This window comes from Camelus bactrianus, chromosome 2, assembly GCF_048773025.1.
Source record: "Camelus bactrianus isolate YW-2024 breed Bactrian camel chromosome 2, ASM4877302v1, whole genome shotgun sequence".
In the NCBI taxonomy this organism is placed as follows: domain Eukaryota; kingdom Metazoa; phylum Chordata; class Mammalia; order Artiodactyla; family Camelidae; genus Camelus; species Camelus bactrianus.
In genome coordinates, this window is record NC_133540.1 from 53,468,348 (window position 1) to 53,481,126 (window position 12,779).

The window sequence follows — 12,779 nt, forward strand, 5'->3', positions numbered from 1 at the left end:
AGTTGAACGTGCTGAGAGTGTGATCTAAGTACTTAGTGTGCCCAGGACGGGGACAGTTCCTGGAGTAGTCAGTGAATAAGGAATAGCCAAAGCCTGTGGAGTGATCATGATGTTCAGGTTCTTCCTGCACTTTGTCCCAGCCATTTGGGTACTAGGGTCCAAGGAAAAACAGCCTCCTCCCCACTCTCCTCTCCCTCCAGCTTTATCTCCATGTTCACACCACACACAAAGAGGATGCTACACAGACAATCCATCTCTGCTCATAATTTGGCTTGGGATCCAGGTGATCTTGGAGACAAGAGTGTTCTTCCTTCTCTCCAGCAACCCTGAAGCCTCTTAATCCCAAATAGTCCCAACCACTAACACCCCATCACCCGTCCTCTCCCACATGATGTTCTGTTCATGGAGTTAGTGGCTAGCTGCCTGGTACCCTGACAACAAGATGCTCCATCCTGAGTTAGATTGCCCAAGTTGGGTTCCTGTCTTGCTATCTAGTTACTTGCTTTCTCATTGTTTTAATTTGCTATCCTTTATGGCCTCAGTTTCCTCGCTTTTAAAGTGGGGGAATTGGTACTTATCTGATGGGATTGTTACGGGGACTAAATAAACTTCACTATATACAAAGAACTTAGAAGAGTAGGAGGCCAGAGTAAGCTCTCAATAAATGATAACTCACATTCCCTTCTAACTATGTTAATGCACTGATGTTTCCCTAAGGCTCACTTACTCATAGTTTTGCCTGATAATTAGCTGCTTACATGTTCACTGTATAGAAAAAATCCATGAAATTATGAAATCTAAATCTTGGAGGAGTATGCCTGAGAATTTTGTGTGGAGAGATCAGGTGTAACCAATTCTTCCATATGATCTGAGGACAGGAATCGCTTTTACATCATGACTTAATAAACTTTCAAAACTCAGAGTAAATAAATTTAAATATTTTTTCATCCAAGTTCATTAATAATATAATTCATTGTTTACACTTACTTGCCTTGGGAAGTTTGCATGAGAAGGCTTTTTCCAAATGAATGTTTGTTACATTATATAGCAGAATTTTTAGGTGGGGAAATTCAGTAATAGTCTGGGAATTGAACAGAAGAATGAAAGAGCTGAACTTAATAAGCCTCTCATTGAATGAAAAGGTCCTTTTCATCAAGAGAAAGAACAGTAGAAAATGCCAGTCTGCTTACAATTTGCTAATACTATTTGGGCAATGATATTGTAATTTTGAATATTTCTAATAATTAGTATGTGCTTTCAAACAAATAACTAGGAATAAGTACTTTATTACTAGACTTTGCATATCTAAATTAATCATAAAACTAGCTATACATAAATAGTAGTCTCCAGCATATATTTTGAAGCATGGTTTAATGGATCGAAATGCAAGTAGATTAGGTGTAAAGAAGAAAAATAAACTTCAAAGGATATTCACCTTCAAAAAATTACTTAATTCCCCTTGCGTTTTATGACTGTAGATAGGTCTACATCATTATACCCTGAAACAGAATCTGTTCATGCTTTAAATAGTTAAAAACTAATGGCACTTACAACAAGTATATTAAAATAATTTTTATACATATACTTTGTATGCATGGTTTACTGAAGGTTAGTTAAGTCTGGTCAGAAAACTGATAAAACAGTTAAGATACTATTCTATCACCCATCTGTATTAGCATTGAAATATAATGATTCTGAAATAATCATTTCTTTCCTTTCCATGTAACTTTAACTTTTAATTTTATATACAGATCCCTAGAGAGTTAAGGAATTTTAGAAACCACATAGAAATCGTTAGAGAGGGAATGATTCTATGAAAGAGGAAGTAGGTCTTTTGAAGACATCATCAAGCAAATGCCCACAGCTCAGTAGAACATTCCTGCCAGATACCAAATAGCCATCACCTCAGCACAGTCACTCTGTCCTCCGTGCGTAGAAAATCATACAAGGTGGTCTTTCTGTTATGTTCTATGTCATGTACATTAGAAAACCAAGTGCATCGGGGAAGAATACTAGGAGTATAAGAATACTCCTCATCAGTCTAGTTACATCAAAGGTTGTACCCAAACTTAATTATTAAAAAAAAAAAAAGGAAAACAAAAAGAGTAATGAAATATAGTAGTTCAATTCTAATGTTTACAAATTGCTGTGATGTCTTTGTACTTTTGCCCCTTCCACAGATAGCAGTTCACGCAGAAGCAAAAGTGACCCATTTAAAACATTGCTCGAAGGGTCTTCCCATCAGTCTTAGGCCAAACTTCAGCGTCGTTACCAGGCCTCTTGGGCCTTACGTGATATGCCCTCTACTGGCCTGATCTCTCTTCTCTCTCTCATCCATCCCTCTTCTTTACTTCACTTGGTCACCCTGGCCTCTATTCACGGAAGAATCATTCTTGATCTTGCCTCAGAGTATTTGGACTTGCTAGGTCCTAGCAACTTCTTCTTTGGATATTTTTGCAGTTTTCTCTAACTTCATTTAAATCTTTATTCAAATATCACCTATTCAAAGAGGCAGCTCCTGCTCCCTGCTCTGAAATCACCATCCACATTTATTCTTTATCCTCTTACCCTCTTTTTCTTCCTAGCATTTTGTCACTAGCTAGCTATAAATTATATATCTATACAATATCTCTGTCTTCTCTTTCTCCCTGAGTATTATGCAAGCTCCGTGAGGGTGGGTACAGGGTTTATTTTGCCAAATAAATGTAGCACTTGACAAAATAAATGGCTGAATATGGATTTTAATTTTTATCAATTCTTATATTTTAATGAGAGACTGCTTCTATTAATCTATTCCAGGAGTTTATCCTTAGACAATGCTTCATATTGTTTTTACATATATATTTGTAAATAGGCATTGTAGAATTTGGAAATGTTTTGTGTAGGTTTTTCCTTATTCCATTAAATATGCAACCATATTGCTTACTGTAGTTTTTTAAAGCTTATGTTTTAATATCTTATCCAGTATGAAAATGATTTAAATATAAAAACACCTCTTTAATTGGATTATTCAAGACTGTCTGAATCAGTCAAATCTCAAGAGACTTTGTAATTTTATGCACAAGCTAAATCATATTATGTTTTGTTTAATGGAGTTAAATATTTGGTACTCTCAGTCAATTATGACTGCTAATTAGAAACATTGATTTAAAGTGACTTGCGTTTGATCTTTTGAAGTAGTTCTCTTCCAACATGTCTTGCTCCTTCAAATGCTATTGAATTCTACCATTTGAATGTTCAATTCAATTACCTGAATTATCCAAATTTAAATTCTCAAAAGATAGGTATGGTAGAAGTATTCAAATATATATTTTTTTCATTGTGAGATAGAAAAATATCGAAAGATGAGGCATTGTCTGTATTACAAAGTTCCTAATGTACTTTACAATTTTAACAAAGTCAGAATCAATGTCAATTTAACTCTTTTGGGAAATTATATTTTAAAAAGCTGCATCAGTCATTTAAAAGAGGTTTTTGGCTAAGCTATTTATATAAACAATAGTATTAATTTATAAAATACAGTCATGGAAAGGTTATATCATATAGATAATGGAAATGACTATTTGTATTTATTTAATATATAGTACCTCATTTATAATACAGTGTTCTATTGATTTTTTAAATCAAATGTTTCTCATGACAAAATCAATATGGCATTTTAAAAGATATTTTGTCCAATATATGGCAGTCCTCTGGACAGGACACTCAGACACTGATCCTTCTGTTCCTCTCTTGGTTCCACTGTAAATTCGTTAAAGGGATGTTAATTCCTTGAAGTATAGTACTATAATTGATACATTCAAATTAATTGTCTAATCCACTATTATATCACAAAGATGAATATTTTTGTAAATTTTTCATTGACATATAGTTGATTTACAACATTTCAGGAGTGCAGCAAAGTGATTCAGTTACATACATATGTTCTTTTTTAGCTTTTTTTTTCATTAGAAGTTATTACAAAATATTGAATATAGTTCCCTATGCTATACAGTAGGTCCTTGTTGTTTACCTATTCACAAAGATTAATAGTAATACATTAGCATTATTTGGCTTCTAGGTTTTTTCTCTTTTAAAATACGCAAACCAATAAATAACAAACAAATAATTTGTAATATTTAGTCTGTATTTTAATGGACCAAAAAAAAAAAAAAAAAAAACTTCCACCATTTCCTAGGGAGGAAGACAGAGTTTAAATAGAAGAGCTAGGGACTTTTCCCAGATAAATCTCATAATTATATTGTCCATTGACTGCTGTATACATCCCTTTTGCCCATGTCTTGTATGAAAGTGTGTACTGCATTTTTCCTATTTCTTGAGTGTGTGGGAGCCAGACACCTTGTTTCCTTCCATTGCAAGTTTTCAAATGAAGAGTAAGTGTAACAAAGGAGAGGACCTAGAGAGCCCTTCTGTGCCTGGATCTAATTTAACTTAAATTCCTGGGTAATGAACTCAATCCTGTTGCTGTATTGGCAGGAGACTTTTGTTTGCATTGAAAGCATACAGTGTATATTTCATGTGAGAGGAAAGAAAATTTGCTGTCAAAAGAAAGAATATGGCTTTAAAAAATTTAGCCACAAATATCCTGGTACACTTCTTATTAAGAGGTGATGTCTAACAAAAAACCAAACAACCCAATCCAAAAATAGGCAGAAGACCTAAACAAGCAGTTCTCCAAAGAAGACATACAAATGGCCAATAAACACATGAAAAAATGCTCAATATCGCTGATTATCAGAGAAATGCAAAACTACAGTAATGTATCACCTCACTCCAGTCAGAATGGCCATAATTAAAAAGTCGACCAGCAGTAAATGCTGAACAGGGTGTGGGTGAAAAGTGAACACTCCTACACTGTTGGTGAGAATGTAGTTTGGTGCAGCTATTATGGAAAACAGTATGGAGATTTCTCAAGAAACTAAAATTAGACTTACCATATCATCCAGCAATCCCACTCCTGGGCATATATCCAGAAGGTATTCTAATTCAACAAGATACATGCAACCCCAATGTTCACAGCAGCACTATTTACAATAGCCAAGACATGGAAACAACCTAAATGGCCATCGACAGATGACTGGATAAAGAAGTTGTGGTATATATATACAATGGAATACTACTCAGCCATAAAAAGGAATAAAATACTGCCATTTACAGCAACATGGATGGACCTGGAAATCATACATTCTAAGTGAAGTAAGCCAGAAAGAGAAGGAAAAATACCATAATACAGCAATCATATGTGGAATCTTAAAAAAATAAAAGACACAAATGAACTTATTTATAAAACAGAAACAGACTCACAGACATAGAAAACAAATCTATGGTTACCAGGGGGAAACGGAGGCAGGGAAGGGATAAATTAGGAGTTCGGGTTTTGCAAATATTAACTACTACATATAAAGTAGATAAAGGACAAATTTCTTCTGTATAGCACAGGGAACTATATTCAACATCTTGTAGTAACCTATAATGAAAGAGAACAAGAAACGAATATATGTGTGTATATGTATGGCTGAAATATTATGCTGTACACCAGAAACTGACACAAGAGTGTAAACTGACTATACTTCAATTAAAAAAAAAAAAGAGGTGATGTCTGTGTTCCCCACCCTCCCCCACCGCACTTTGCTCCACCTTGAAGTTAAAGTACCTGCTCTGACAATGAAAAGTATATGATGTATCTCCACTGCTGGGTCATGAAAGGCCATAAAGTTTCTGCCTTTTTTCACTAGAAAACTAGGTTGTAAGAGCCCATAGCCACTGTTCTGTGTCATTGCCAACACGTCACAGAGAGGCCCCATGCAGGCATTCTTGATAGACAGTCCCAGCTGAACATAGCCTTTGCCTCACAGTTTACTAGATGCTAGACAATGTGAATTTCATATTGTTGAGGTGTGGATTTTTCTGGCAGGCAGGAAAGTTCCTTGCACAGCACCTTGATCATTTAAAGGCTTCTTGAAAACTGTGTGGGCAGGCATGAATTAGCTTTTTCCCTAGGGCAAGTTCAGCCTTACTATTGACTGTGACTCTTCTTAGATATCTACTGAGCATAGAGTCTCACAAGTGCTCCGAGAGTATTCTACCTTCTGACTTTTCCAAACTTCCAAGTCTCCTAGTCCTGTCTGAATTCTTGGAAATTTCTAATTTAGATTTCTCCTATTGTTCATTGCTTGGCCTCATGTAGTCTAACCTTATGCATGCAATACTTCGTATTAGAGGCAACTCTAGGGCATGTTCATGCAAATTTCTAAAGCACTCTAATCACCTAATGTTTTCTGCAAAATTACTCAGCCCAGCAAGCTTCAGTGGCCTCAGCTTCTCCTAACTCCTCCTGTCTCACCTCAATTCAGCAAGACCTCTAGGCTCTTCTTGGGTTCCCCACCCTGTGCACAGTGGACTAGAAAGTGCATCCAGGCAAAAACTTGGGGCAATCGTGGGGCTCTCCTCACCTGTCTCCCTTCTTTCTTGTTTTCCAATATCTAGAAAACAGAAGCTACTTCATATAATTTGTCTAGTTTTTCAGTTATTTACAGTAGGAGTAGAAGTTCAATTGCAGTTACTACCTCATGGCCAAAAACAGAAATCCCCATTTGAATCTAATACTTATTTGTACCAGAGGCATAAGTCTGGGCATAAATAAAGAATCCCCCCATATATTAAATGATATAATAATCATAGTAGTAGTCAAAATTTTAACATATTATATACATTTTGTCCTTTGTCAAATAGTGCCGTTAAATCTACTGAACGCAAACAGCATGTTGTATATTACTACAATACCGTTACAGATTCCAATAATTTCAGAAATTTGACACATTTTTATATTTTTATGATGATGTTAATGTGAAATGAAACTAAAATTCAAATACATACACTATCATTCATATAAAATGTATTTATTGCATGTTAAAAGATGGTTGGAAGGGGAAAACTATCCATTCATGGAAATGTTTTTGGTTGCAGATCCCACAACTGAATTTCCTCACTTAAGTAGATAAGAAACTCCTGTTTCATTATTATAGTTTTTGCATATAATTTTGCTAACATTCACATCACAAAAATAGCTCCTTTTGTAAATGTTGATTATCTCATTTCAAAGTTCTATATCAGTCTTCAGATTTCTCTTTGAAGGCAGAGCAATTTTCCTGTTCCGTGTTGCATGGGACCATAATCATTCCTGCTAGAGTTAAGGTTTGAACTTTGGAATTTACATTTCAGAAGAAGAAATGCTGCATAATTTAAGGAGCAAAGCCCACATTAAATTTAGAATACCTAGTTGCCTTTTATCACCGTTTCTCTGTGCTCTTTGCACTGACAAAAGATGCAGTCCGAACTGGGTAATTACTTTAAAGATGTTGAACGAAATACTCTGATCGATAGACAGTGTTCCTGCATTTCCTAAAAAATCGAAACAATTGTGTACAGAGTTTGTTGTAGAAAGTGTTCCGGTGTTAAGAAAAGCAACCGCATATTCTTCTCAAGTAAGAATTCTCTATTTCTTGAAGAATTCCTTATTGGAAGGTTCACTTTTTTTTTTAAAGGATCAGCTGCACAGTATTTTATTTGGTTTTTCCTGGCTGTTACTCAGTTCTTGCCTCTGACAACTCAATTTCGAGTGTTTTATGAGGTTAACTAAATCAGGGAGGAATTATAAATAGAGGTGCCAAATGAGGGTGTGAAGAAATGAGGAACAAAATCAAACTTGAGGGCAGTTGGGAGGGAGGAAATAGTCAAAGAGAAGAGCGGTGCCTAGTGGGACGTGTTGAGTTTATTCAGGAAAGCACCCATCTCCTTTTTGAAAAATAATCATAATGTCAAATATAGAATTAATCAGTTTTCTTAGAGGCACAGACAATATGACTGTGATCATTTTGTGACATACTTAGTGAAGAACAACCAGAGTTGTACCGCTTTGTCCTGATGACTAAGGAAGTTGCCAGGGGCGAGTCATTCAGGGGCACCTGCGCGGTGACCGTGGATTTCAGGAGGCGCGGGTGACGGTGGAAGGCGCACGCTCGCAACCCCGAGCCCGGCGCGGGGAGGGGGCGCGGCGCTCGGTTTCCTTCCCCGCCTCGGCGGCCCCTGGTGCGCATGCTCAGTCCTGCTCGGTCCGCTTCTTTGACTTTTTTTCTGGGCGGCGCGGAGACCAGGGACTGGCTCCGGGATGGGAAGCGAAGCCCGCGGAGGGGCGGCGGCGGCGGCGCTGTGAGGAGCAGCCGGCGGGAGGCAGCTGCCGCTCGTCGGTGAGCATCTGGGCAGCGCCACCATGACGCTTCGTAAGAAGAGCACCAGGAACCCCCCCCCCCCCCCCCCAGTCCTGAGCCACGAATTCGTCCTGCAGAATCATGCGGACCTCGTCGCCTGCATGGGGCTGTTCTTCGTGCTGGGGCTCATGTTCGAGGGAACAGCAGAAGTATCCATCGTTTTCATGACTCTCCAGCACGGGGTTACCTTCCCTGCAGCAGACGCAGAAGAACAAGCTACGGAATCCAAGTTCCTCTACTATTACGGTATCAGAGATTTGGCCACGGTGTTCTTCTACATGCTGATGACAATCATCATTCACGCCACAATTCAAGAGTATGTGTTGGATAAAATTACCAGGCGAAGACAGTTCCCCAAAGCGAAACAAAGCAGATTTAATGAATCTGGTCAGTTTAGTGTGTTCTACCTGGTCTCTTGTATTTGGGGCACATTCATTCTAGTCTCCGAAAACTGCCTGTCAGACCCAGCTCTCTTATGGAGGGCTCGTGACATGATGACGTTTCAGATGAAGTTTTTCTACATCTCTCAGTTGGCTTACTGGTTTCATGCCTTTCCAGAACTCTACTTCCGGAGAATAAAAAACCAAGATCTCCCACGTCAAGTAGTCCACATCGGCCTTCACCTCTTCCACATTGAGGGAGCTTATCTCTTGTACTTGAATCACCTGGGGCTGGTGCTTTTGATGATGCATTATTTTGTGGAATTCCTTTCCCACCTTTGCGACCTGTTTTATTTTAAGGATGAAAAGTACCAGAAAGAGGTTTCTCTGTGGGCCATTGTGTTTATCTTGGGTCGACTTGTAACTTTAATTGCTTCCGTCATCAGTGTTGGGTTTTACCTGGCTGGAGGGAAGAATGGGAATCCAGATGCCTTTACTGGAAATGTAAACGTGTTGGCAGCTAAAATTGCTGTTCTGTCATCCAGTTGCGCTATCCAAGCATACATAACATGGAATTTATTTAATGACGAGCTTCAGAGGTGGATGGAGGAAGATGCTCCTCTTCAGGCCCCAGGTATGAAGAAGAAACGGACTAAAGGCAGGTCTTCTAGAAAAGGAACAGAAAACGGTGTGGTACCTTCATAAAGAGGAGACTCTCCACATAAGAGGAAAGAAAAATCTTCATAATGATAAACAAGTTCATTGATTAGTGTCTCCAAAGAAGACTCCCCTTTTCTATAAGTTACCTTTTTTTGCTGAAGACTTTTCTGTTCTTGAAAACTGTGCTTTCTTTGATTTTTGCTTTTGTACTATGTAATGCATTTTTTATAAAGACCTTTGAGGGGAAGATGATTATTACGAGTGGGAAAATTTTTGGTTTAGACTATCATCAAAATGGTTTAGGTTCACCACGATATTTTTCTTTTTTTTACTTTTGAATGTTTTCCTAATGATTTGTAGAGAGAACTACAAAATTCCGCATAGTTCTTGCTCCCGCCAATCTTTTATAACATTAGCAAGGTGGTCTGTTATGGGAATGACATATTTTTAATGTTCTCTTCCAGGATAAAATAGAAATAATACGAAGGTGAAAATCAACATCATTAAATTTTCAGTATTCTCTAATTCTTAGAATTATTTTTGAATTTACAACTGTAGAAAAGATGTGAAAACCACCAAAATAATAATATTTATAAGTAGTGGTTGTTAGTATTACATCTCACTAAAAAACCAAGATACTAATGGTTAACAGGTGGAGACTTACTGCTATATATCAAAGTATCTTGAATTAATATAAAATTATTACTGAGAGGTAAAATCATGCTTGTCCATTTTAAACACTTGTAAACTGGAAATCAGAAAATTAAATAATGTAAAAAAGGAAATCAGACTTAAATAGCTTTTTCTGATATGTTTATGAAAATTATTCTTAATGAGGTTTGTTATAAGTTTGGTATCTGCAGCATCTTAGAATAATATTGTTTAACCTCAAAATCATTTTGAAAAATAGTGCTTACTTGATTTATATCTATAAAGAATGTCAGCTAATTACATATGGAAAACATTTAATGTACTAACCTTAAATAATCTTTAAAGTCATAGTCTTATGGAAGGCTTTTCAAAATAATGTTATAATTATAGCTTTGCTTCCATCTTTAATTGGGAAACATTTATCTGTATGAGACAAATTTTGGTGATACATATATATGTTGTGTCTTTACATAAACCAGTACAAACAATGGGCTGCAGTGGGTGAATATTTATCATATTTATTTTCTTCTCTCAACCTACAGTTTGATTTTATTTCCATAATGTGCATGCTTATATATTTTTTTCAGGAGACAGTGCTTTAAAAATGTGCTATGATAAGGCCAAGTATTTCCTATTCCCCTCTAGTTTCTTCTATTATGTCTTGTATCTCTCTGCTTTTAATAACATTCTATTTGGCTTGTACGTAATTCAGCTTTTTCAATTACGGAGGTCCCTGCAAATTAAACTTAGCATAGGTGTATTGCAGACCAAAGACAGAGGAGCCATTCTTGGCAAAACATTCTTTTCTGTTCTTTCTTCTTTGAGAGATATAATCTATCATCCTACTAATTTTTTTTTCCTCAATTGCCTAATACTATAATTTTATTACCATATACTCTAGGTCCAAAGTACAATAACTCCACTTTAACCAACCAGTGTGCAATTATAAAACAAAGATTTTCAACTCCTCATAACAGAGGAGAGTGGTCTTCCTCATTTTTAAAGAATTCTCCCGTTACTTGTAACTCCACTTTTGATAACAGGTTTCTTATGCATTACATACATAATTCATTTGCCAATAAATGCAGGCTTGTCTCAAAGTGGCCAATAATTGGAAAAAAGTGTTTCCTCATGTGATTGATAATGTCAAGAGTTAAACTGGGATTGACATTAAATATGATTAGGGCTCAGATTGATTTCCCTGGGATTTGCTGGGCTCTGTCCCCCTCAGATTGACTTTCCACTTGGCAGTAGATGACCACAGATGTTTTAGGCTTGATGTCTGTACACCATATACATGGTAGAAAGGAAGAGAGGAAACCTGATTTCTAAAATTCCTGAAACACTGAGTGTTACCTTATTTTGTAAAGGGGTTTACTCAGCTGATTGGTTAAATTAGGTTATATGTTTTACCTGCACAAAAAGGCAAATTCCCTTTTGTGTAAAATAGGGGTTCACAAGAAGTAGGAAGTTTACTGAGGAAAAAGGGGAAGGATGCTGGGTACATCTCAGACATTCATGAGTTCAATAAGTGTTTCAGAAAATAAACGTATGCCAAGTAAATTATGAAAGCAACACTGCAAATGAAATTCAGCACAATACAAATTGCTAAGTCTCTCCCTTTTAAAATTACATTCTGAAAAACTCATGCTACAGTAAATCTCAGTGTGACAATTTGGTTTCTGTCAAAATTGGATTGCATGGAAACAAGTTTCCATTATCATTATTCAAGGTTTTATTAAAACAGGCATTAGTTAACCCTGGGAAAGGCCAAATAACCAATTAAGCAACAAATGTTACGAAAGTCATAAAGATATATCTGATATTCGAATTTCCTGAATTTGAATACTCTGCTCTGATTTATTTGCTTCAGTGCTTGCAAAACTTTATTCTTTAAATCTATAGGTGTAGACTTTCTAGGATGAATTTAGAGTGAGTTTTCTTCAAAAAATATTTTGCTGGCAATTATTCAAAAGTACATCTCAAGGGAGGGTATAGCTCAGTGGTATAGTGTGTGCTTAGCATGCACGAAGTCCTGGGTTCAAGCCCCAGTATCTCCACGAAATCAATCAATCAATCAATCAATCAAATTCCCCCTCAAAAAAAAAAAAAAAAAACCAAAACAAAAAACTCAATAAAAGTGTATCTTACTTTTCTTAACAAATAGTAGAAATGTGTTTTTCAACCTGCTTTATTTTGTAAGAAACAAGGAAGTTATTTTCCAAGTGATCAGAATAATTCTTCACTTCATTTCAGTCAGAAAACAACCTGTAGCTATTTCTTCATTTCTTTCTCATCAGTATTTAACCATCAGTAGAGGAAATACGTATCGCCAATAGTGTATTAACTCAAAATGGATTCAAGGAGATTTGAGTTACAGCATTAGTTTTTAAAGTTTTCTTGAAGACTTAAAATATTATTTTTTACTTTTATTGAAATGTAGTTGATTTACAATGTTAGTTTAAAGTGTATAGCAAAGCAATTCAGTTATACATACACATACATACATATTTTTTTCTTTTCAGATTCTTTCCCATCATGTGTTATTATAAGAAATTGAATATAGTTCCCTGTGCTATACAGTAGGTCTTTGTTGTTTATCTATTTCGTATATAGTAATGTATATCTGTCAATCCCGAACTCCTAATTTATGCCTCCCTCACTCTTTCCTCTTTGGTAACCATAGTTTGTTAAAATATTCTGATAGCCTTTTAATTTGGAAAAACATGGATAAAGTTTTAAGTTCTCACTCAACTAGACTAATGAGAATAATTTATATAGAATAAGAATAGATTTACTACTGATGCTTCACCCAGGTAAT

The 12,779-nt window shown here is 36.2% G+C and overlaps 1 protein-coding gene across 1 annotated transcript; it reads left to right on the plus strand.

Annotated features, from left to right (window-relative positions):
- Positions 1-8,057: 8,057 nt before the first annotated feature.
- TRAM1L1 (translocation associated membrane protein 1 like 1) lies at positions 8,058-10,428 on the plus strand. Its single transcript, XM_010952650.3, has one exon. It carries the CDS (start codon positions 8,270-8,272, stop codon positions 9,350-9,352), a length of 1,083 nt encoding a protein of 360 aa, XP_010950952.3. The 5' UTR covers positions 8,058-8,269; the 3' UTR covers positions 9,353-10,428.
- The last annotated feature ends 2,351 nt before the right edge of the window (positions 10,429-12,779 follow it).